The following is a 26,450-nucleotide window of genomic DNA, read 5'->3' as shown; positions in this document are numbered from 1 at the left end:
GTTGTTGGATGTTTGAGTGCTGCTCATCTGGGTCAAGGAGGGGTTGTCAGTCAGAGGCTGACAAAGTTTTTAAAGCTGTCCCATCTACTTGTTACCAGTGTTGTACCAGCTTGTTTTTCATTAGTGCTCTCTGAAATGCTCAATTTTGCTATTTTTTCACTTGAAAGTATCCTTGCTGTCTGAGAAGGTGGGGAACAGGGAGTGTACCAAAGCCAGTCTGCCTTGGAGGTAGTATGGGTGGAAAATCAACCTTGGGACCTGCTCCAGAGGTCACCACTGGTCTTTGGGACTGCCCCAAGGAGAGCAATTATCAGGCATTGCTAATTGATTATGAATTCTCAGCCTTTGCTAATAGCTCTGGTAGCAGCACTGGCTGGAGCAGGTGAATTGTCACCAAGCTTCACCATGCCCCTTCCTGCAGGAGCCTTTGGGATCTGAGGAGATTTGGCCCATGGGCTGCAAAACCAAAACGTGTCATGACTTGGATGTTACCTTTGTCACAGGCAGGGGAGGGAAATGGGCCAAGCCAAGCAGCTGATGCTGTCATTGGAAAGGGGCAGGAGAGGGATCTGGGCAGCTGCTCAGCATGATGGCTGTCCCTAGAAATAGTTCCTAGAAATCATCCTCCCTGCAGCAGAAAGAGAATAAGATGATGGTCAGGCAATGTGGATCTATCAGGAAGAAATTGTTCCAAGCCCGTCTTTCTTCTGGGGAGAAGGAGATGGCACCATTCTCATAAACAAGTGAGGAAGATGCGGCCTTGATGAGACAGGTGGGTGGAAAACTGGTTGCACAGTCAGAAAATTTGTCAGAAGTTCACTGCCAGAAAGGGAGGCAATGGCAAATATGGACCCAAGTTTGTTCCTTTTGTTTCTGTTTATGGTTTGAAGGAGGGACGAGATTATTTGTGTTATTTGATGTGCAGCTGGGATGGACTTGAGCACAGCAGAGGCCAGATTTTTAATTCAAAGGGACCAGAGGAGCAGTCTGGGAAAAGCCCCTGATCTGAATTCCAGTCATGCTGGTGAGTGAAGGCAGCGGGTGCAGGGTCTCAGTGGAGCCAGGGAAATCATGCCGGCTGTGCTGGGAGCCAGGAAAAACAATGGCTGGGAGGGTTTTGTGCTGCACTTCAGCACCAATGGGGTTTGGCTGGAGACAGTCCAAAGGGAACTGTAAAAATAGCAAGAGGTGGCTGGGATGTAACCTCTGCAGGAAAGCCAGAGGGGGTGGTAAGAGATGCTGAGGAAATGCAGTGCATCCTTCAGCATGGGGCCCCTGAGGAGGGAGAGGGTTCCCTTTCTCCTTGCCAGGTAGGACAAGATGTGATGGACCTAAACGGCAGTTTAAGAGAGGATAAAGACGTCTTTGTGCACTTTTCAAGGTACAGTCTGACACTTCCCCACTTGCCTTCCCCACTCCTGATTGCCTGTGAGCCTGGTTTAGCACATCTGTTCCAGTAACTCGGGTGGCTTTGGTGAATTAGCTACTCAACCCATGGGAATTGTACCATTATCTTCAGAAGAACTAGAAAAATAAAGTGCATTTATAAGGTTTTTATTGTTTTCACCCCACCATCAGCATTCCATTTAAGAACATCAAAAGATTAAAAAAACAGATAGACATCTGCCAGCGTCTCTGGAGATGAGTGTTGCACTTTCTTCTAATCCAGAGCCAGCCCTTGGAGCCTCTCCATGCCTTCACAAAATAGAGGATTTTTTTTTTTTTTTTTTTTTTTTGTATTTAAGAACCATCTAAAGACCCTTTTACTGTGTTTAAACAGAGTCCTGTGTCAGCACAGTTAAAAAATGCTGGCACTTGCTCTGCACAGATTAAAGATGATAAATTACCCTTTGCTGCTTGGACCCCATTTGCAGTTTCTGTTGCAAGGTTGTGCAACACTCTGAGGCAGCGGCGGGGCTGGGAACGCGGAGCAAAGTCCAGGTGCAGGCTGGATTTTCCCCTCCAGCACTTTTCATTCCTTCTCTAGCCCAGAGAGAAGAGCTGCAGGGAGCGGCCTGTCCCCTCCTGCAGCCTCCCAGCATGGCTTCACCCATGAGGAGTTTGCTGGCAGACCTTGACAGATACGTCCAGTCCTTCCGCGTCTTCCTGGAGAGGTCCACGGAGCACCAGAGCATGCAGGAGTTCGTGGAGAGGCACCTGCCTGATGTCATAGCCAGGTAACCCCACCCTGGCCTGAGGGACAGCCAGGGCCACGGTCCCAGGGGGTGCTGGCCTCGGGGGGCTGCCTGGGAGAGGCAGATTGCTGCTCCCTGCCCTGTCTGCTGGCCTCTGATACATTCAATTTGCACACACGGCTCTGGATGTTGGCTCTTCGGAATGGAGGCTGTCACAGACATGTCTGCTGAAAAATCCTTTTTTTTAGGATTTTTTCTCCTGAGAAGCTGAGATGGCTCAGGAACAAAATGTAAACAATGATTGCCTTTGTTATCATTCTTTCTTTTTCTATTCTTAGCTAGCCTTGTGATGAAATCCTTTCTTCTATTCTTTTAGTATAGTTTTAATATATTATATATAATAAAATAATGAATCAGCCTTCTGAAACATGGAGTCAGACCCTCATCTCTTCCCTCATCCTCAGACCCCTGTGAACACGGTCACAGGAGGCTGCCTTGCCAGGAGGAGATAAGGCTGCATTGTTTCCTTGCACACAAAAACAGCTGGCCCTGAATCAGCTCTGAAATGTTCTAACAGATACTACATTCCAGCATCAAGCTTGATGGAAAGCAGCTTTTTTAAAAGCAAGCTTTTCAGGTAATATATAGGGTTTCTCTAGGATGGCTGGATTGTGCTCCTGCTTTGCCTGCCAGTGTGCGTCCTTTGCTGGACCCCTCACTTTGCAGGCTGGCCAGCATCAAATCCTGGCTCTGGGGAGGCTCTTCTCAGGGCTCAGGGCTTCATGGCTCTGCCAAAGCCTCACTCAGGGATTTTAGAAGCATTGCACTCTCCCCTCTCCCTCCCCATCTTGCATAATGCAAAAGCTCTACAAGTAATTTTTAAGCTGCTGGTCCAGACCCAGAGGGCTCTGATCCTCAGGGCACAGACACAGACAAGCCCTGCACTTGCTTCTGCTTGTATTCCCTCATAATAAAAGCAAAATGCCACCTCTACAAATTGCCAAAACATTTGGAAAGCATGAATGTCCAAAGGGGAAGAGTTGTGAATCTGATCCCTCCTACCCACTCGCAGGCATGCCTGTGTACACACACATTACATTTGGGTTTTGCCCTGCAAATTTCAGTCTTAATAGGATCTCCAGTGTCTCACATCATGCATGGAACCCTCTCTACTTTAGCTCTCTTAAAATTCCTAAATTGTATAAAAAATGTATAAATAATGTTTTTCAGTATTGGAAATGGGAAGTCTACAATCAATGTTCTAAGTGTTGGTGGTGGAGCAGGTATGTATGGACTTCAATATTGACATGTTTTTTCTCTTTTTCTTTTTCCTTTTTTTTTAAGAATAGAGGACTAAAAGTTGCAAAAGGAGCAGAATGGGAAATAAGTCTTTCCTTGATAAGTCAGCTCCAGGGAACAGGTGGTGTTAGTTGGTGTGTGACCACATCATCTGAAAACAGCTTGTGCCTCCCCACTCTGATTCCTCTGTGTCCTCCACAAAATCTTCTCCTTCTACACCATCACTCCTCAAAGGCAGAGAGAAGCTTTAACTGCTCCACAGGGTTTCTATACAAAACCAAAACAAGACAAAACAAGACAAAAGCAGCAAAACCCCCCACCCAAACCCCAAACAAAATAATGTCTTAGATTCCTCAGAATATTGCATTTTTACCTGCATTACAATATTCCCCCTGTACCTTTATTGAGGTGATAACTCCCATCACTGCTATGTAAGAGCTGTGGCTGAGCTCTGCTTTGGCTGTATTTGCTGACCACCATCAGTGTACAAGCTCCTCCTGCAGCTACTGACCCCCAAAACAGTGGAGCTGAGCATGAACTCCAGAAGAAATCACAAACAAGAAGCCTGACATTCACCGAATGGAAAAACAATACCAGTAAGATCAAGTGGCTTCTTGTCATTAAGTTCTTGCTTAAGTGGCCCCATAATTAAAACCTATGTTTCCTTCTCTGTCCATTAAGTCACCACACTTAAATTTTATATGAACAGTTAAATCTAGTTTAAATGCTGTAGTCATACCATCACCAAAGACTAACCTCAGTTTTGTTAGTGTCTCCTCCATAAAGTAATTGTATGTAAATGGAAAGTAATTGTATGTAAATGGTTGGCATTAGCTATAAAACAGACAGTGTGACAGAGCAGGAACATTGCTCTCCAAAGGAAAGCATTCCTCTGGAAAAAAAAAGAAAGAAAAGAGAGAAAGAAAGGGAGAAAGAGAGAGAGAGAGAGAGAGAGAAAGAAAGAGAGAAAGAAAGAGAGAAAGAAAGAAAGAAAGAAAGAAAGAAAGAAAGAAAAAGAAATAGAAAGAAAGAAAGAAATAGAAATAGAGAGAAAGAAAGAGAGAGAAAGAAATAGAAAGAGAGAAAGAGAGAGAGAGAGAAATAGAGAGAAAGAGAGAATGAAATAGAAATAGAGAGAATGAAATAGAAAGAGAGAGAGAGAATGAAATAGAGAGAATGAAATAGAGAGAATGAAATAGAGAAAGAATGAAATAGAAATAGAGAGAGAGAATGAAATAGAAATAAAGAGAGAGAGAGAGAATGAAATAGAAATAGAGAGAGAGACTGAAATAGAAATACAGAGAAAGAGAGAATGAAATCGAGAGAGAGAGAGAGAAAGAAAGAAAGAGAACACAGTGCAGTTCTTCATCCTGGCTAGGGACAGTCCAGGTTGCCATCAATCAATAATGGGTAGGCAAAGCTCACTTTGTGATCCCCAAATCCCCAGATCACTGGTTTGTTCTCAGCACGGCCGTTGTGAGGCCAGGAGGGAGCCGATGCCCAGATCCCCCTTACAGCCCATCCTGGCTGCTGCGGGAGGGCAGTGATGGAGCTGCTGCCCCGACCCCACCGCCCCTGCTCTTCGCAGGGACGAGGCACAGAAAAAAAGCATTTCCTCTCTGCTTTCCCACCTCGGGAGACAAGAACCCATTAATGCAGCATCCCATCCATTAGATCCCATCCCATTAGATCCCATCCCATTCCAGCCACCCGAGCACCACTGCCTTATTAAGTTCACACTCCAGCGCGCCGCTCTCTGTACCTTTAAAAACCATCAAAGTCATCAGCGCTGCTATAAAGTAGCAACTGGGCTATAAACTATCCCGTTACGTAAAATGTTTAATTAGAAACTTAATGGCGAACATAGTGGTAGCCTTTAAAAGGTAATTGTGTTGGAGAGTTTAAATAATTCGGATAGCCTAATTGCCAAATTGTTGATAATGCAAGCTGCCACCGATCTGAGTGTAAAATGCCTCGGGACACTTGTTTGCATATAAAAGAGCTAAAAGTGAAGTCATTTAAGGCTGTGGATTAAATTATGAATCAAAGGGGTGTGTTTTTTGGTTAAAAGCAGTACAAGGGTGATTTGGCCACACACTAGCAGAGGGGAATATTTTAACCTATCTGCATATGGAAATACAAAATTCAATTATTTTTTTTAAATCAGGACCTGCACAGCCTTTTCAAAGGACTAATCATTTTATGGGAAGTTGGTAAAGCAGCCAAAAATCAAACTGTTGTAGTAGTTAATTTCAAATTCTGTGTTCCCAAATTTTACCATGGCAGACTACAGAGTACAGGGCTTGCAGCGATAGCAAAGCTGCAGCTCTTTCTGCTGCCTCAGAAATTCAATTTCCCTCCCACAAAGAACGTGCTTCCATAGATGCCATGTGATTGTTGGTGTTGCTGGTTGCTTTAAGAAAGACACATACGTCTGAGAAAATGCAACTCTTCCTCACTTTGTGTGTTATGTCCCCTGGGCACTAACGAGCAATTTAGTGCCCAGTGTTTTCCTTTTGTTCCTCAAATATTCTGCACGATGGAGCTGATGCTGAAGTGATGGGAGTCCATGGCTCTGAAAATGATGAGGGTGGGCAGAGGCTGTGCAGCTCCTCCTTCCACAGCCCCTCAGCAAGGGCCTGTCTGGCCATCAGGGTGGCCTTGCATTCAATGCACAACTTTGTTCATTTGTAGGGAATTTTATAGCATGGAGTTTTGTGCAAGCACAAGTAAATCTTCCAGGGCAAAGCTAGATATTTACTTGTAATGCGACCCCTGGATCTATTATTCACTGTAGTTACCCTCTGTTTAACTCTTTCTTACCTTAATTTATTCTGCTGTTATTTTTTCCACCTAAAATCTATCCAAGCACAATAAGCAGAGGTTGGAGAAAGTCGAGCAAGCCAGCTGGATATTGTCCCTGGACTCATGCCTCAGTCAGAAATATCATCCCCCTGAGTTTCCTCCACTGCAGATGGGGTGAGATGGCTGAGAATGATGGAGCTATTTTTAAATTCTGAAATCTTGGATCTACCAGTACATCCATCAATAAAACAATTACAGCTGGCCTGGGCAGTGTTTAGAGAGAACTCTTCCTCAACAGAAACATGAAACACAGGAATCTCTGGGGTATTCTGTAAACAAGGGTTAGCTAAACACAAATGGTATGTGCTCCATTCATCATTCTTTTGGGAAAAGTCACAGCACACTGAAGACGAACAGATATGAGTATTGTCTCTGATCCCAGTGTAAACACATATTCCCTTTCCCTCCTCCACATGACCTTGTAACCAGTGAGGTGCCTGGCTAAAAATGCTCCTACTGACTCCTAAGAAATCCTGCCGAGTTTACTGGAGCCATCAGAACCGGCACCATGAGAGTTGTGTAGGATCTCCTTCTTGAGCTTAGACTGTGTCCAGAAAAAAAGAGAGGTTAAGAGTGACTGTGTCAGGGTTTCCCTTGGCCCTGGTGGTGCCAGTCAGAGGGGAGAAATGAAGAGAGTTGGAACTGATATTTACATTTTTCTCAAATCCTAGAGCTCAATCTTCAGTTGCAACCTTCTGAGAATACAAAGCAGCTGCTTGGACCTTTGTGGTGCACCCGTACATAAATGGCAGAAATCAGTCTGCCAAGCTGGGGGTGTGATGGTGGTGGAGATTTCCTTTGCCTGAGCTTTGTTTTCCTTCTCTGTTTTGTGTCTCCTGCTTCTTTAGGTGAGATGGACTTGCAGATCCTCTCAAAAATACGAGCCAGGTATCCTGGGGTCACCATCAACAATGATGTGATTGATCCAAGTGCTGACCAAATCTCCAAGTACAAAGGTATTTTTACATTAAATATATTAAATTTGCATTAATTATTTTACATGCATTAAAAAGTGCTGAAAGGTGGATGACCCTATGTTCAAATGCCTTCTTGTCAGAAGTGTCTCTTAAAAGTTAAAAAATTCAAAATTTCATGCTTTTTTGCAATCATTGCTTCTCAACAATGTTCACTCTCATTTAAATCTTAGTCTCTCATGCTGCAAAGATCTCTGAATGGCAAATGCTTGGCTAGATAGACTTTAAAAGCTAAACAAGGTGGGAAGTGATAGGTGATTGTATGGGAATGGAGTGACATCCCAGCATTTCAGAAAGTTTTTCCACTTCAGCTTGTGTTGAATCAGGATCCTTCCTCAGCATCAAAGGGAAAATTTTAGTGTCTCATGGTGATTCTCTCACATCTTAGAAATCGTTTCCAAGAAATACCTAAAGCTCACAGTGGGGCACTAAATTAGTAACCAGGCTTTGAATCAGAAAACACAGGAAGGAAAGCAGGAGTGATAGGAAAGGCTTTTGCCGTGTGCTCTGGGGCTCAGAGCTTCTTTCCTTCCCCCAGCCCAAAGGTCTAAGCAGCATTCATGGAGGGAAATGGAACATTTTCCGAGGAGGACTGAGTGTTAATGAGGGTACTTTGATTAAATTGCCCTACAAAGTGAGCATTGAACAGCAACGCAGGGTTGGATTATCACTGGATTAGAGCCCACCAGGATTCACCTCCAGGTGGTGTTGAGGGAGGTGACACCAGCCCTGAGCTCACCTGGCCAGAGAGCCATCCTGAATGGATGTGGCAGCAAGGAATGGACCCCATCAGCTGAGTGTCTTGCTGGAAATGCTCCAAACCATGGTAAATACCAGGCTGTGAAACCACACTGTAAATCTCCAGTCTTGCTCTTGCTTGAGTCCTTAAAAATGAAACATTCCTAGTGTGAATCAGCTTGTGGAAGTCAAAGGAAAAAAAAAAAAAGCAGCAATCCCTTTCTCCCTGCAGTGAGGTGGCTCAGAATCACTGGAAGCACCAAAGGCTCCCAGGAAAAACCTATTTTTTTTAAGATATTTCTCAATTTAACACAGACCTGATCTTTTAAAAGATGCCTTGTGCAAAATCCCTGGTGCTCCTATGTTGCTGCAGGCTGAAATGGTGGGGCAACACAGCATCTTCTCTGTTTGTGCACTTGAACAAGGAATTTCTGTCCTGTCTGGGCTACACTGGACTGGATTTGCTCTGAATCTTCCCAGTGGTCCCACCATCCACCACCAATTAACTGGCAGTCCCATCCTACTGCAGTGAGTTTCTTTCCAGAAGAAAGTTAAAGAAAATATAAAATGTTGTCCTTATTTTAAGTTTTATGCTAAACTAGAAATTAAATATTAATCTGAATTTCTTTCTTTCAACTCTCTTATTTGGTAATTAATCATGTCCCCAGTAGCTACCATTAATTAGGTTTCTGAGGCCTAAGATTTTCTGTAGAGAATTAGAAACATTATCTGCACCTCTGAGGATTCAGGATTCAGTGTTTTCTGCCTCACCAAATGCTTTCTCCATGGGAAGGAGAAGCCAAGCTCACGAGAGAAACTCCTTGCTGGGATGTGCAGAGATGACAAACGCAGGTTTCTCTTAGGCTGTGGCATGTGATGGAGGCTTTCCTCAAAAAGGCTGTGCCTTTCCCTCACTCCTGGTGGAACCCCTTGGTGGCCATGGTTGGAGTGTTGGTGGCCATGGTTGGAGTGTTGGTGGCCCCACAGCTGAGCTGCATGCCTAGTGCACAGCTGCAGCAGCCCAGTTCTGATGGCTCCCATCAGGAACACAACAGCTTCTGGCTGGGAAAAGGATCTGGGGTGAGCCAGGGGAAAAGGAAGGAAAACTTTCCATAATGGATCCAGGTGAATATTTAGGCAGAAATTCCCCACAATCCCGTAATGAATTTGCATTTCTAGAGTTTGGATTTTGAAGGCCCAGCCTGGAAAGCAGCTCAGTTTTCTTCCCAGCTCCTCCTTGCAGGCAGACCCACAACTAAACTGAACCAGATTGCCCTGGGTTATTGGTGAGGGGATAAGAGCTGCTCCTGAGCTTAGAGCAGCAAATCAAATCTGAACTGCCAGTGCTGGGGCCAGTGGCTGATAAATGGAAGCTAACAGAGTAACAGTGGCAGCATCTGAAAGGGGTGGCCCATTTCCAGGCACAGAAGAGAGGAGATAAGCACTGATGGAGCATTTCTCATCTGCCTGACGGGGACGTGTCCAAATCAGAGCCCAAAGGGAGGAACATTGTCATTAGTGCTGTAAAGGCACTGGTCTTAGCAAACTGTGCTGTTCTGAACATGTGTTCTGTAGCTAAGGCTCAGCCTGCCTTTGGGCCATGTAAGTTTTAAATTGATGCTAACTCCAGTGAAGCACAGGAACTGAATCAGGGGCTGCTTTGGCCTGGAGCAGTGCTGAGCAGCAGCACAGTGAGAGGAGCTCCATATGCCAGCAGATGGACATTAGTATTCCCTACATTATGAAATTACCTCTCACTTTTGCTCCCATAAAAACAAAGGGAATGCAGTGATGAGCCAGGCCCTCAGTGTCACTTATTGTTTGAATCCACTTCTCCAAATTTCTGTTTTCCTCAGCTGCTGATGTGCATTGTATTGAGGTCTGAAGACACTCCATGTGTCACTCCTTAAAGCTCTTTGCTTTAAAACACTGTCATCCCTTTTGCCTGAAGCAGCTGCTCAGAACTGTGGGCTCCTGAAAAGTTGTTTCAACACAGAAGCCACTGAATGTCAAGAGATGGGTCTTTGCTTTTGGAACAATGCTCCTTCCCTCTCCTGCCATCCCAGTTACACAAATTTAGAAGAATACATTGCTTTTTCTGCCCTTCTCAAACTTTTAATTGTGCTTCTCTTCTCAAGAAACCCCTGCTTTGATCCATCCTTGAGCACCTGTTTTCATCTGGGGAAAATCCTCCACCATGGCCTGGCTCCTGCTCAGCCATGTGGGTTTTGTGTGGCTCCCACATAAGTGCTGAGGCCATCAATCCTTCTATTCCCCATGAAATGTGCTGCTGGTGGCCTCATAACAATTCATCCCAATCAACATCTTTTAATTCAGCTCGAGCCAGTCATGGGGAATTTCTTCCCTTTTTTTTTTTTTAGCTCAGGTAAACACCAGAAGAGCCCAAATGAGGGAGCAAAGGGAAAAGCAACAGACTCTCTTAAGATTTTGTCCTGTAAATCCCTCTACAGCCTTCTCCTCACATATGGGCTAAAACTTTAAGATATTCCACTGCTGTGTTAAACTGGTACCAAAACTCTCTACCTCAATAGGGCTTTTGGATGTATTAAAGCTCTGAGTGGAAGTCAGCCCCATATTTGCAACTGAGATAACTCTGCCCTGCCTTCTCCTCTGTTTCAGAGCGTGTGGCTCAGGCATCAAACCTCGAGAACATAAAGTTTACCTGGCACAAGGAGACAGCTAATGAATATGAAAGTCGAATGAATGCAGAAAAGAAGACTAAAAAATGGGACTTCATTCACATGATCCAGGTAAGAGTCTCTGCAAAGTAAATGCTGCCAAAGACTCAGCTGTTAAAAGTGTGCATGAAGTATGTGACCTCATTATCCACTTGTAGGGGAAGAAAGGTGAGTTTACTTCCCAGTAATTTGAAGTGCTTTGGCATAAATGAACTGCAAAAATGAAAAGCAGCTTTGAGCACGGTAGTCCTATTAACCAGGCTGTGGGTGGCACTCAGCTAAGAATACATTTTAGCTGGTGTCTTCAAAAGCTCCTTGTCCTCTCCATGAAATTGCCTTTGTATTTCCAAAGCCTTCACTGAAGAAAGGCATATCTCTTCCTCTCAGGTTGATGAATAACATGAGCTCAGACCTGGCAGTGCCAGAGAGCAGGCAGGCCATGACAGCCCTGAGCCTGCAGTGGGAGCCCACTGCCCACACCTTCCTAAGGTGCCTCATTGACCCTTCTTTTCTGCCAGGATTGCCCCCATTTGGTTCCTTTTATCATGGTTATAGCAGTCACCAGGATGGCACTGCATGTCTCTAAGCACCTCTGCTTTTTCCAGATGCTCTACTATGTGAAAGATATCCCAGCAACCATCCGGTATTTCCACAGCCTCCTGGACTCACAGGCGAGGCTCCTCATCATCCTGGTGTCAGGTGAGAGCTGCTCCCCAGCCCTGCTCAGGCAGGAGAGGGCTCTGAGGACCTTTGGGGTTCCTGTGTGTAGCACAGGCCACAGAGGCGAGCAGACATCCCCTGCAACCTGCCCACTGTCTGTGTCTGTGTGGATTTATGAGCCAAACCCCCACATCATGGGCACAAAACACCCTTCACTGCCCTTCCCATCCTGCAGCCTGCCCAGTGATGGATGGCAGCAGGGGCCCTGCAGCAGGAGAGGCTCCATCCTGCAGCTCCCACTCACAGGAGCCCCTTCAGGCTCTGCTGTGTGCTGGAAAAGGCTTTCCAGGCTGGGCACTGCATTTTCTGTCTCCCAGAGACTGTGGCATTAAGCAAACGGCTGCGGGGGGCTCAGAAGTGCCATACAGCAGGTGTTGGAGCACATATGGTTCATTTTCTTTTCAAACTGCCCATTTCCTTAATATCATCATTTTGGGTACCAAACAGCGTTCTCAGGCAGTTTCAGATCTTGCAGAGATGCTCTGTGGTCAATCCAGCAGGAAAATGTTGGAGCAGAGTAAACGACAACCTTTTAATACTGTGGGCAAGGTATGCCAGAGACCGTGCAGTGGTGGAGTCTAATTTGACTCTAGAAAGCCTTTAATTTGCCTCAAAAGCTATGGAAATTTCAGCTGTGTAAACAGTCACATCTAGCAACTCTGAAAGCCATGTGAAGCATTATTTGTTCAGAGGTTTAAGCTTAATTTCTCATTGAATTTGGCCACCTCTGCAAACATGATGAAGTTCCTTTTATTTTGTTCATGAAGGATCCACTATGAAGTGACACTTCTGACCTGAATGTATTCAACTACTTTTTTTCCCCAAATGATGCTGGTTTGAGGTGTTTTCAAGCAGTTTACAACAAGAAATTTGTGTTTGAAATGATTTTAAAAAACCTGTTCATTTTTTTGGCTGAACAAGAATAGTTCACAATATCAAGACTATTGCTGATTACCTGAATATAGTTAATTAAAGCTCTTTTCCAGTTGCTTAACCTGTCCCTTTGGATATTCATAAAATGTGACTACAGGAAAGAATGTGTGCCTATTCAAAATTAAAATTATTGAAGTTCTGAGTTCATGAAAAGTATTTGAAGTCCTCTCTGGGCCAGATGACTCTGTGTTTTCTGATGGAGCAGAAATGGCTGGGGGCAACAAACAAGTGGGAGAGAGGAGCAGGACTCAGAACAGCAGAGAGGAAAAGAAGGGGAAAACCTTGAGGAAAACAAGAGAATAGAGAGGGGAAGGAAGAAATGCCATTAAAATGAGCACTGAAGGAGAAGGAGTTACTGAAAGATCATCAGAACAAAGCTCATTTCACACACAAGGCAATGTCATCCCCAACACAAACACATCAGGGAATTGAAAGCCAGCCTGGGAGCGGAGCTGGCAGGAGAGGTGGAGGTGGCCATCCCGACGTGCAGGGGCTGTGGCTCTGCTGCAAAACAAAAGCAGAGCCACATGCTGAGCCTCTGAGAGCCATCCCGGGAATGCTGCGTTCAGGTCGGGGATAATAGCTCGGCTCCGAGTCACACCACACCGACGCCAGCACATTTCCTGCAATTAGTGCTCGCCCCGTTCAGTTTCTGGGTGAAAGAAAATATTGTCACCTCGCTTCTAAACACCAAACTGTTTATTTTACTGTAAATAACTGTTTGCAGATAAAGCAACTGCAAAACCACGAGTAACTGGTTTTAGTACCTAGGGAGAATTATTGTTGTAACTTTCGAGAGCTGCTCATTAGGCTCAAAGTTATTTTCATCCTGTCCAGTCATTCTGAGTAATCCTTCTAAAAATTATTTACAGTAGAAATACCAAATCAGAAATCCAGACTGGGGGAAAATAAAGATATGAAGATGTATGTGGGGATTTTTCAACTTACCCAGCTGGTTTGCTTTAAAATTTGTCTCTGGAGAAGAGAAACACAAGTGTGATCTGCTCTGGCCTCAGCTGGAGGCTCAAGGAGGGTGCTGGAGCTCCAGGGTAGGTGCCCACCGACTCCTGCAGCCCCCAAACCTGCAGGGAGCAGCCACTGTGCCCCAGGACACATCCCAGCTCTGGGAAGATCCCACTTGCAATGAACACAACTGCTAAAAAACCCAGACAATCAAAACTGCTTTCAAATTGTGTTTTTCCTGAACTCTGAGTGTTTGTCTGGTTGTTTATCTCTCAAGAAAGAGTGGCTGGGAAACGCTGTGGAAGAAGTATGGGCCTTCCTTCCCTCTGGACGATCTTTGCTCCTATGTTTCCTCTGCTGATTTGCCCAGGATGCTGGATTCAGCTGGGCTGAAGTACCAGCTCTACGAGCTCCCATCCCACATGGACATAACCAGCTGCTTTAGTGAGGGGGACAAAGATGGGGAGCTCTTGCTGGATTTCCTGACAGAAACACTTGACTTTGCTAAAACTGCCCCTCCTGAGCTAAAGCACCAGGTAATGGAGGAGTTGAGAAAGCCTGGCTGCAGTGAAATCAGAGATGGGAAGGTGTTTTTCAATAACAGCCTGGGTGTAATAGTGGTTGAGCCATGACTTAACCTCTTCTTGATCCAAAGCAAAGAGATACAAACTGTTGACAGCTGAAATGTATTTTTTCATCTTTTATAAATGGCTTCATTTACTTCAGCACTGATAATAATTTTTGGAGCTTGTTAAGAAATCAGTATTGACATCTGTTGTTTTAAGTGAGCTTTAATACTTGATTAATTTTGCACTAATCTATGACTGTGCAACTCACTAGGCAGCAAATTGTGCTTTATCACAGATGTTGTGTAATCAGCTATAACTCAGACCATCCACTCAGGCACTGCAGAAACCTAAGGAATTATTCCTTAGGAATAGTTATTCCTAAGGAATAATCCAGAGCTACATGTGCATCCACCATCTTCATTTAAAAACTCTCTGCAGACTAAACAAGCAAACTGCAGTTTCTTGGTGCAGCTGGCAGGCTCAGAATGACCAACCATTGGGTGGATCTTTGATGGGATTTCTTGAGCTTGTGGCTTCCAGGTCTCACACCTGCAGCTCCTGAAGGTGGCCTCACACCTGCATGTTCAGTGGCTGCCTGCTCCTGCCTCTGCAGGCACCTCCATTCAATGGCACTGATCTCCCTTTCTGTGTTTTCACTTTATGATGGATCTGCTGAACAAGTTGTGTGGCACTACAGGAGGGAAGCAAGGGAAGATGGTTGAGGCACAGGGTTGGTAACAAATGTCCTGGAGAGTGGATTGCAGCGGTGAGCCCTGATGCAGAGTCTTTGTTGGGAATCAGCTGCTGCAGTTGCACAGAGCTTTTTTGTGTTTTTAATTAACCACACAATGCTTCTGGTCCCAGCCTTCCCCTGGCCTGTGAGCTTTGTAATAAGGAAAATGTAAAAATAAACTCTGATACCAAAACTACTGGTTCCAGAAGCATTTTTTTCTTTTTTTCATTTTCAATGGCATTTTTCAGGTAAATCTATTCACTCTACAAGGTATTCAGCAAGAAGGGGGTTTCACCTCCTCAGCCTCTTCTCCATGTGAGGCTGTTGTGGTTGATGCATTTGTTTTGCTAAATGATTTTATAGTTTTCAGAAGTGTTTTCTCTCTACAAGGCACAATACATAGTGGGATACAATAGAGTCGCTTGAATGGATTTAACAGCCTGAATACTCGATTTATCCCCTGAGACAGGTGTGATTTCTGCCATTGAAATAATTTGATTCAGTGTTGAAATGGTTTACTTTAGGTAATACTTCAGCTGCAAGGAATTGTGTTTTATTTTTGCACGCACATTTCTGATACAATATAGATTATTAATCGTTTGAAGTGATTTCAAGAGATCATATTGGGCGTAATAGCTGTTTATATTTATTTTAGGGCAAGTTGTTTGAAACACAAACATCTCCTGGTGCTCAAATGTTAATTCAGGTGGAGTTTAGAACGTTTCCATGCTAATCCTCTGTTGGACAGAACAGAATTTATTACCACTTTACCCAGTTCTGTGCACAGGCTCCTGCATTGGGAGACCTCAGTGTATCTGTGAGCTGCTGTGGTCACATGCCAGAGCAGGAATGAAAGAAAATCTCCCATTAGAACAGATTGCTGCACACATTTCTAATGGCAAACAAATTAAAGTTACATTTATTTTCGTGGCTCTTTTGGGCTGTCAGTGACCTTTTCTAAATGGTGCTTGCAAAGCAGGTGACTGCTGAATATTGCCACATCAACCCTGTCAGGGGTGAGATATCTCAGGGAGCCACAGAAATGCCAGAACAAAACCAAAAAAACACTAATCCAGCAACAAAGCCCAGCAATAAGATGCCCTTGAAGATCCTGCTGTTTTATTGTTTATCAGACTAAAAAAAACCAAAAAACGGAAAAAAACAACAAAATGAGAAAAAGGGGTTTGGTCTGAAAATGTGGAAGAGAGCTGGAAAGATGAGAAGCAGCAGAGCTCATCTGGAGAGTACAGAGGGAGATTTGACCACACACACACACACACACCCCCAAATTCAGTGTGGATGCACAGAGAACTTCCTCCCCTGTTTTGCTTCTGAGGAGAATTTCATTAAAAACTGGGAGGGGAGAAAATACAGTAAACTCCATTTTGTATCTTGCAGCTGCTTGTGTTAAGGGGCTGGGGGAAAACTGAATCAGCAGAGTACCCTTGAGGGGCAAATCAGTTTTAATTTTAAATTTGTAACACATTTACACATTTTCAAGAAGCAAGTACTTTAAGTATTATTTAGAAGGAAATTAATGTGGGGAAGCAAAATTTTATGCTAATTTCACCATAAAAACCAAAGGATATTTTGTAAATCTCTCAAACAACTTCCTAATAGAGTGGAGAACCACATTTTCATGTGAGAATCACCCTAAATTGTACAGTGAGACGCTGCTATTCCACAGGAAGGTTGGGAAGTACAGTTTGTCCATGGACTGGGATTTGCACAGCAGTTTGTGCCAGGGTTCTTAGGGATTTCTTATTAAATCTCTAATCTAAACCTCTCCTCTGTCAGTTTGAAGCATTTCCCTTTATGCTCTCACTAAAAACCTTGTAAAAAGGTCAAACCCCAATTCCATATTTTCCTGGCTTACACCCCTAAAAATGTAATTTGTGGGCTTTCTACAGTGGTTCATTGAGAGCAATGGTATTAAACCAGCACAATACTGATTGGATCTGGTTTGGCTTCAGGATTCCTGTATTAAAAATATACTAGAAATTATCCTGAAAGCTCTTCATGCATTGGTGTCCTTTTTTGGGACCCTATATATGTGTTTGAGATATGAAACATGGCCCTAGGTAAATGCAATCCTCAATGTTGCATCTCTGTTTTTCTCAGAGATGGCTCTGAGCAGTGCTTGTTTTTAAATTGGGAGACTTTCCTTTTTCTTGTCATTTCATGAGCATATAAACCTGGAATAAACATTCTAACGCAGGTACAGGAGAAAAAAAAAAGCAGGAAGGAGGGAGGGAGGAGGAGGAAGAGGAGGGAGTCTTTTGAAACAACAGGCAAACACCTGGGCCTGTGTCCCTGTGATAAGTAAAGGAGAGCTTGTGGCTCTGGGGCTGTGTCAGGTGATTGTTTCCCAGAGGAATTCCCGTGGGAGGTTTGCTGTGCAGGGAAGGGAAGGGAACAGCCCGATGTCCAGGGGTGAGGCACAGCTTTGGAGCGATGCCGCGAGGCTGGGGGGAACCACAATGGGGCTGACCCCTCCAAAGGGCCCAGGCTTCAGGCACGTGTCCCCCCGCATCAAACACATCTGCCCAAGCAGCTTCAGGGCTGCTCCTTTAAATCATACACAGGAAAATATTCTCACTGCTCCGTTAATTACTCCAGCAAATTGAACAAATGCGCTCACAGCTCGGCTGCTGTCACCACTCCTGCATTGGGGTAATTCATGCTTGCAGCCCATGATAGGATTTTTAATGTCATTACACAGTAGGGCAAAGTCTTCATTTTTAATAAAAATACAAATGCTGAAATGAAACGGATTAATATCTAATTTTACATCTTCATTTACATGATGTGCAAAATTATCTTAAATATTTGTTATGGATGGAGTGGCTTTCCACCAATTTAGGCTGCTTTTTTTTTTTTTTTCATACTGGAGAATGTTAACAGAAATTGTAGCATAAATCATTGCCTTGTAGAGTACCAGAAGGTGCATATAAAAACCCATATCTTTACTGCACATATTTCCCATTAACCATAATCTATTAGTAATTGAAGTTCATTACAAATTCTTGTAGACTTTATTGCTATCATGCTGCATGACATAGTGAACCTGGCTTGCATAACAAGAAGTCCTTGCTGGGAAATATCCTATTAACAATGACAGTGCATTTGTCACTGTGATAATAAATCCAAAGCTGCCTGTAGATTATAAATTATTGCGGCGCCATTTCCACTGTTGTAGTTTAAAAGTTTTGTCAGCACTTCCATTTCCCCTCCTCTTTATGGGCAGTTATAACTTGACCATAAGGATCTGCAATGAGCTGAATCCCATCTCACAAGGTCTCACTCTCAGAGAGTGTTTCTTCCCCCAGTGAGATTCATATTTCACCCACATGAAAACCTTGGAGGCAGAAGCTGTGTTTGTGACAGATTTTTAGGTTCTGCATTTGCACAGATTTTAATTGGAAAGCCCAGGCCATTTCACAAGTAATTTGTCCATGATATTTCTAAAGATTGTGGTAAAATTAAAAAATTCAGCGAGACAAAAAGACAGGAGCTCGGCTGAGCTGAATGCTCGCTGGTTCAGCACCTGAAAGAGCTTCTGTCCTTATCTCCAGGTGCCAGAGACTTTGGGGAGCCATTGGGTAAACCCTGCTTCTCTTCAGAGGAGAAACTGCAGAGAAATGATTCTCCCCATAGGCCTCACAAAGATGTTTTGAGGATTAATTACTGACACAGAAATCCAGGCATGCGCTCAAGCCATCCTTCACCATGTCTGCGCAATTCTTTCCTGTGCTGGTTTTAAGTGTTATTAAAAGAAAATTGCTATAGAGTTGAACTTTAAGCGTTAATTATGACTCGAGATATAAATGACATCAGGTCAAATCTTTCACAGTTTAACTCCCTAATTGACTTCAGCTCTCTGCACCAAGGGATATCTCTCTAGTTGAATGCATCTGTCTATCACATTTCTCAAGTGCCTATAGCAATGCATCCAATTAGCTGGACTGAGCCATTATGCCTCAACAACTCCTAAATAGTGCAGGATGGAGCCTTCATCTCCCTGAAATAATCAAGAAAATTTTACCTCTCACTAGGCGAGGTTTACACATTATCCTGCAGTACATGCTCTGTTTTTAAGTACTGTTTGCAGGTGTGGATAACGGATTCTGAAGTAAAAATGATAATTTTCTATTCACATCAATAATGCCCTTCATCTCACAGTGCCCCAAATTTCTTTAAAATCTTGATGTGCAAAATCACTTTGCTGCACCTCAGTGGTAAGTGGTCTCCTGTGTGAAATTCAGCAGCTGTTGGATCATCCATGGCACCATTTCCCAGTGATTCCTGGCAGGATGAAGAGGAGGAAGTTGGCAGTCAAATGCTGAGGAGCAGAAAGCAATTTCCTGGGCTGGTACTGAGCAGGGGCACGGGCATTCCAGCCAAAACTGTAATCAGCTTCCCCTTTCCTTGGCAGGAGAGTGGTGGGACGTTGGGCTGGGATGTGGGGTTGGCTCAGGGTGAAGCCCTGGCACATCCAACAGCTCACGCTGGTGGCGGGACAGAGTGTCTGCCATGGATGGGCTTGGCAGCAGCTTTGTGTGGGAGTGTCCTGGTGCTGCCCAGCAGAGCTCATGTGGAAGGCAGGGATGGATCTGATGGGTGGAAAGGGAAATAAGGTGTCTCCCCTTTTTGCTTTGATGGGAAGAAAATTGCTCTTCGAACTCGCTGATGGATGTGGATGGTACTCAACAGAGTACCCAGTGAGTGTGTGGTACTGGTGTGAATCGGGATGGTGGTTTGTTCAAGACTGGTAAACAGCTCTAAAAAAATTACCCAAAAAAAATTTGTTACAATTTATTGCAGATTTCTTACCTAATGTTTTGTGTTTTGTTTGTATTATCTGGGCAAAGAACACCAAAACCCAATGAAAACAGAATTAAACAAATTAAACACTCTTTGAAATCCCTAAATCTAAACCACGTCATCTTTTTCCATTTTGAAATCCTCAGTCTAAAACATATCATAGTTTTCCACTCAAGCAGAATAGAGGGACCTAATATCTTAATGCTATAAATACATTTTCATACTTTTACAACCACGATTTTACAGAGGTCACAGTGAGGTATCATTTATTTTGGTGAGGGTAAGTAGGCTATTGGCCAGCAGATATAATCTCTTTGTTTTCTCAAAAGAAAATGAAATGACAGCGTTTGGAGGCTGTTTCAAGGATCCCGTGTGCTACAGTGGATCCTGGCGGAGATGAATTAGTGGCCGGGGTATAGGTGATCTTGCCAAAAATGAATAGCAATGCAATTTATCATACCCTTCTGTAATTTATCTCACCACCATGTATTAGATTAGATAAAGACAGAAAGACATGTGAATTGGATGGACTGGACTAATACTGAAAACTTACACCTGCTTTTATTGAGGCTGACAGGAAGATTTCTGTTGCCTGCATTGCAATCAGGATTTGGCTTCACATTTTTAATTTGCTTTGAAGTATGATCTTGTCCAGCAACGAGAAAAAAGCTAACTCAACATTAAAGTTTGTTGATTGTGTCTGCTATTTCTTTTTCAATACAAATTTGTTCCATCATATATTTCACATTCAATCAATTAGAAAGTGTAAAGCTAAACAAAAACCCCTCAACACTCAGGAGCTTAAAAAGAAGAGCAATAAGCAGCTGTGAAACTGCTGCAAACACTCATTACATGCTACACCGTTTTCAAGGTAACAAACCAATAGTTTATTTTGTCCCCTTCCAACAAAATCCATACTTCAAAATCCACTTTTCTTACCAAATCGGTCTGTCTGTAAGACAAAGAGTGTGCAGCTGGGAGTGTTTACCTAGAACAGCAGAAAGATGTGCTACACTGCCTTCAAATTCAGGAGCAGCAGCAGCCACCTTCTCCAGGCTCGTTGGGAGCAGTGATTGATATCTGTTCTTTTGCATTGCTTTCCTCTCATATCTCTTTGTCCCGCTGCTATAATCGATCACAGATTTTTCCATCAGGCTTCATGTCAGATTAGGATAGTGAACATGACTGGCTTAGAACAAACTGCTTCCAAGTGCACCCAGGCAAGCCTGGGACTCCAACTGCTCTAAAAGCCATTGTTGTGGGCACATCCACAAAGGCAGGGCAGCCAGAAATATGCTTTTCTGGCAGGGGTTTGGGATGGCTGCTCTCTGTGGAACCTGTGGTGATCACATTTCCACTCTGGGGTGGGTGTTTTAAGTGAGGGGCAATGCCTGGCTCTTCATTTTCCTGATTCAGGCAGAAATTTCTGCTTAGGACTCCATGGATGTACCTGGCAGGACCTGCACATGTTTTCTACCTGAGGCTGGAGCTGCAAAGTCACACAAAGTGTTTAGTGCTTTATCTGTGCTAACAAGAACTGCAAGGAGGGAAAGCCCAACAACTTTCCCTGAGTAGAAATAGATCTTAAACATTCATTGTGACCAGTCTTTCCAGGAGAACTAAAATATCAGTCCCTTACTCAAACAGTTCTTTGGGGGATTAGTGCTTGTTTTTATAGTGCCTAGCACAATTGAGTCTCCATCTTGGTGGGTGTTTTAGGTGCATGTGTTGTATAAATAACAATTTTTTTTTAATGTGAAGAACAGAGCAGAGGGCTGTAACGATTTGATCCAAATTTGGATCACTGATCATGGATGAGCTTGCTGACAGCAGATGCTGTTGCTCAGATCTACAAATTCTGAAAGAGGAATTGACCCATGGCAGCTGGGTGACCTCTGGGACTCCTCTTAGAAGAGGAACAGATGTTAAAATTTTACCTGGCTTGAAAAAAGACAAGAATGTGGTGAGTGAGAAGTGTTTTGAGGAGGATCACCCAGTGTCCTGTGCAGGACATCCCTGACCTGAAATAGGTGCAAAATTACTGAGGCAAATGATCCCAAGTGCTTGTCCTGTACATATAAGATGCACAGGAGAGTCACTGCTAGGTACCTGTGACCACAGCTGGAGAAATACGAAATAAATAAACATGACAGTCCAACCATTTAGAGCTTGTTGTAACCCATGTAACATGTGAAACACGTTGTGACACAGAGGTGTTGTTACCCATTTGACACAGCAAACCCCTTTTTCCTAACAGTGACTGGCATCTAACAGGACCAGCATCAGGGCACTGCAGGCAGTGCTTGCACAGGAACACGAGCTCTGACATCCTGCATTTAATCCCAGGGAAGACACAGGCAGTGGTGCATTAGTGTAATGCTCCTAGAAAAATTCTGAATAAAAGGGTTTTTGCTCTACATGTGTAAAAACCAGGCACTCCTGGATTTTGCCATGTGAGAGAGGCAAAGAGTGCATGAAATTACAGCTTTCTGGGGGAAAAAAAAACCTGAGAAATCTTGAGAATCAGCAGACACAGAATATTGCCATCAGGAGCTGGGACAGGGATCTTTCCAGAAAGATGTGAAGTGCTGCTGAGATGGATGTGCTCCCAGGGCAGAGGGCAAACTGTGAGATAAATACTCAGGTGCTCATGGGCTGCTGTAATGCTGCACCAGGTAATGGTCTGGGGGCTTAAAAAAACAGGATTGAAAAAAGCACAACTAAAATCTTGCACTCTGCCAGAGACTGAGTTTTCAGCACAGACTTTGAAGTATTTCTGTGTCCTACAGGTCCTGGCCACTCTTGCCTTGCAGAGGTTCTGAGGTTGTGCCTGAAGACAGCACTTGCCCTGAGGAAGGAACAGGGCTCTGCTGGAAGGCAAAGGATGATGGCCAAAGAAATCTGGAGTTTGTTACCTTGCAGGTGAACCCCAGGCTGAGCAGCTGATTTGAACTCTTGGGTAGCTAACCTACCCAGCAGGAAAGGTTAACCCAGATCACTGAGGGAAACCTCATTGTGGGATGATTTATGGAGAGGGTACAACTGCCCTGTGTGCAAGCAAGGGCCACAGATGCCATGGTTTAGTGTTCAAATGGCTTATCCCACTGTAGGGCCATTCATCACACATTGCTCTGGACTCCCAGGCCAACACATATAAAAGTCTGTCTCACAACAGGCACGGCCTTTTCAGCTCCCATCTGCCCACAGCAGCCCTTCCAACATTGCTAATTACATCCCTGCACTTGATTGTATCAGCTACAGCTCACCCAGAGCCACAGCCATACTGGTGTGCCCCAAACGGGGATTGTGCTCATAAACAAAAACAAGCACAGGGTCTCTGTTTGAGAGCCCATTTCAAAGCCCAAAAGTTGGAAGCTGAACCTCTGGACAACCACACTCCTATTGGTGTTCCACGACTGCTTTATTTGTTTCCATTTCCTTGCTGTAATTCAGTTCCTCGTGGATAAGTGGCAGGATGCTCCCACTAACAATGCATGGAGGGGGTCAGGTTATTTTGCAGAGAAAAAGAAAGGAAAGGAAAAGGAAAAGGAAAAGGAAAAGGAAAAGGAAAAGGAAAAGGAAAAGGAAAAGGAAAAGGAAAAGGAAAAGGAAAAGGAAAAGGAAAAGGAAAGGAAAAGGATACGAATTATGAGCTTGGAGAACCACAGGAGCAGCAAAGCTGATGCTGTGACTGGACTGTGGTGCAGGAGAGGCTGAGAATTCCAGGTCTTCCCAGAACAGGTGTGAAAGGGGAAATGGATCTCTCAGGGAAGAGTTTCCTCTCAGCTGTTATGAAAAGCATGAAAAGGAATTAAAACAACCTAAAAACAGAAGGTCTCTTCCTCTTTCTTTTTTTTCCTTTTTTTTCCTTGTGCTTCCCAAGTCATTTGCTGATAGGTCAGCAAATGATCGAGGTAGGGGGACACGTCTGGCCTAATGCACAGGCAAAAGTTGCTCTGTTTATTAACCAGGGAAATGCTCTGAGGCAGCACTTGCAGCCCCAGCCCTCGGAGAGCCCAGGAGCTCAGGCTGCCCAGGCTGTCAGCAAGGTGCCCCAGGGCCATGCCAGGGGCACTGAGGGCCCACACCCAGCCAGGGCAGCGCCGAGCTGAGGGGTTAAATTGCCATTTTTAGGTGTTTATTCTGGTCACTGGACATCTTTATGCCCAGGGAGAGAGGGCCAGCATACTCAGCAATGGCCGTGCAGCTGCGCACACCCCAGCACTTGTCCCTTCTCCAAAGGATGGGTGACACCACCATGGCAGCTCCAAGAGCTGACTGTTAATAATAAAATCTACTGGCCCAATGGACTTTCCATTGATTATCCAAATAAACTTCTTTATTTTGCTGATGCTTATCTTGATTATATCGATTTCTGTGATTACAATGGAAACAACAGACGACAGGTGGTTGCAAGTGATCTGGTAAGACACTAGTAAGGAACCGTTGTTTTCCTGTGTCCCTGCTGATAGTACTGAAAAATATATTATCATTGCCATAGACTTGGGTGTATTTTTCTTCAAAATTATTGCATGAAGCAGAGTGAAGCTGCTGAAGGCTTTGTAGGCTCACAGCCACGGTGCAATTTAGGAATGGGCTTGGAGAACAGCAGACATTCAAAAAGAAACTTAGAATGCCTGGAAAGGAAATTTGGTTAGTGCACGCCTTAAAAAAATCAGATTGCACCAACAGCGTGAACATAAAAGGAGCAGGGAATAGGAACCTGTGTAATGGAGTTCTAATTATAATTCCTTTTGTTTTCCTAAAGAACATTAAAAAGCCATGATGTGACCAACGACTCAAGCCCAAAAAATACTTCCAATTTTGTTTTTACACTCATCGGGGCCCCTTGGTAATTTACAGCTAGTGAAATAATAAACAAAGCTGATCTTCTCATTTGCATCTGACACTATAGAAATGGTAATTTTTAAAAGGTTGCCCAGAATCTGTGTGAAGCTTTGATTTCTGTCATTAGCATAGTTAAGTCTCGCTTAAGAAGGGTTTCTTCCCTGAAACACACATTTTACTAAAAGCTGTTTAGTGCCCATAACCATTCTGCTGCTCTCAAAATATGATGCCCTGGCAGGCCAGAGCCAACCTGTGCACATGAAATAAGTTTAGTTTAATGTTGTGTTACAAGGGTTTGGTCTCTGGAGCAGTCACTGCTCAATAACATGTAATCATATGCCTCCTATTTAGTTTCCATTTAACTTGCCCCATACAAGCAATGAATCCAGTTTAATTAAATGTTCTTTTAAACAGCAAAAAATGACACTGGTTTGTATTTTAAAAAATCTACACGCCACGGGGCACCCCCAAGACACAAAATCCTAATAAAGAGGCTGTAAGACACACAGCTAATAACAGAGAGCCAGTTTGACATTTGCAGGGTAATTTAGTGAACCAAGTGCTTCCTTACAGGCTTCATGTGGCTGCAGTGCCATTTAATGGAAGATGAAGAGCCATGTTTATAATAATGCTAATAAACAGCTAATCTGGAAATTGGGCTGGCATGTGGCAGAGGGCTGTTGTGCATGTGTAATAAATGCTGCTCAGTGCTGGCTGAAGGCTGTCAGCTGATGCTGGAACCCTGCTGCAGCATTAATCAGCAGCCTGGGGTGGCCTCGGCCTCCTGCACCCCATGAGTCCCCAGGCTGCAGACAAGGTGGGCAGAAATGCACATTAACCATAAGGGATGATAATAAGGCCAGGAAAGGGGCACTGCAGATGCCCCTTGCAGAGCTTAAACCAGCTCTGAAGCCCTGACATTCAGGGGAATGGCTCTGAGTTCAACAAGTGCCCAGTTCTCATCCCCGTAAGGGGTGAGGAGAGGCATTAAAGCATTTGAGACCAAGCTGGATGGGGCCCTGAGCAACCTGGTCTAGTGGAAGGTGTCCCTGCCCATGGCAGGGACCTGGAATGAGATGATCTTGAAAGTTCCTTCTGTCATGGTTTGACGCTGGCACAATGCCACTGCCCCCATGGAAATACCTTCTCCCTGGTGTCTGCTGTGAGATGGGACCAGGAATAGAGCAAAGCAGGCTCCAGCTTAGGAATAGAAGGGAAAAAACTTTATTAACCTACAATATATAAAAGAAACACACAAAACTCAGGATGAAAACCTTCCAAACATTCCTCCTCCCCCCCAACCAAGTTCCCAATGCATCACAGTAAGACAAAACCTCAGATTCTCAATTCGGTTGCCACTCCTCAGATCACCAACTCTCAGTCCATCACCACTCTTCAGATAATCAACAGCATCCCAAAAAACTCACTTCCTCTCAAACCATGACACTTCCAATCCAAACCATTCTATGACTGACCAAGCATCCCCTCTCTGCTTTATTCTTCTCTGATAGTGTAAATCTGGTCTAACCCTGGCCAATAAGTAATTTAAATCCTCTTCTATTGAGGGCATCATAAAGTAGAAGAGGTAAATGAGGTAGAAAGGAGTGGTAAATGCTTATTTTTCCCCTTTAGAAGAATCAGGATCTTTAATAAAGTAAGTATTAGGGCAATGAAGAAATAAACACTGAAAGCATCTTGCTCGTTACTAAAATGAAAATGCTTGCTAATATATGCAGTGCACCTGGAAATGCCCATTCAAGTAATTACAAAAGGGAAAAACACCAGGGAAACAGGCAAGCATGAAGACAATAGCCATTAGAAACAATATTAAATTAAGCACGCCTTTTGAGATCTACAGATTCACTGATTAAATTGTGCATTACAAACCCTGCCTTGACTTCACTCAGCTGGAGTCCTGGGGCAAACCTTCAACACATGAAAACAAGCTCTTCTTTTGCATTGAGTCAGGGCTGTTCCTAACTCTGCTTAGTCCTGGGGTTTTTTAAAGGCACAAAAAATAACCTTTTTCCCCCCTAACCACCCAGATTCCAGCTAGCAGAAGGCATCACACTCCCCCAGTCTGAGCAATACAAGGGCAGAAAATGCTGCCATGCAGCATCAAGCTTGGCAAATGGCATAAAGCCCATCAA

General features: G+C 44.0%; 1 protein-coding gene across 1 annotated transcript; it reads left to right on the top strand.

Moving 5' to 3' along the window:
* The first annotated feature begins 1,868 nt into the window (after positions 1-1,868).
* LOC102040696 (histamine N-methyltransferase-like) lies at positions 1,869-14,808 on the top strand. The gene is made up of 6 exons (XM_005415732.2): positions 1,869-2,177; positions 3,366-3,418; positions 7,148-7,255; positions 10,652-10,782; positions 11,316-11,409; positions 13,603-14,808. The coding sequence occupies exons 1-6, from the start codon at positions 2,041-2,043 to the stop codon at positions 13,956-13,958; spliced, it is 879 nt and encodes a 292-aa protein (XP_005415789.1). The 5' UTR covers positions 1,869-2,040; the 3' UTR covers positions 13,959-14,808.
* Positions 14,809-26,450: the final 11,642 nt, after the last annotated feature.

Source organism: Geospiza fortis, unplaced genomic scaffold, assembly GCF_000277835.1.
Source record: "Geospiza fortis unplaced genomic scaffold, GeoFor_1.0 scaffold112, whole genome shotgun sequence".
In the NCBI taxonomy this organism is placed as follows: Eukaryota; Metazoa; Chordata; class Aves; order Passeriformes; family Thraupidae; genus Geospiza; species Geospiza fortis.
Note: the sequence above shows the minus strand (reverse complement) of the source record. Positions and strands in the feature narration are given on the sequence as shown.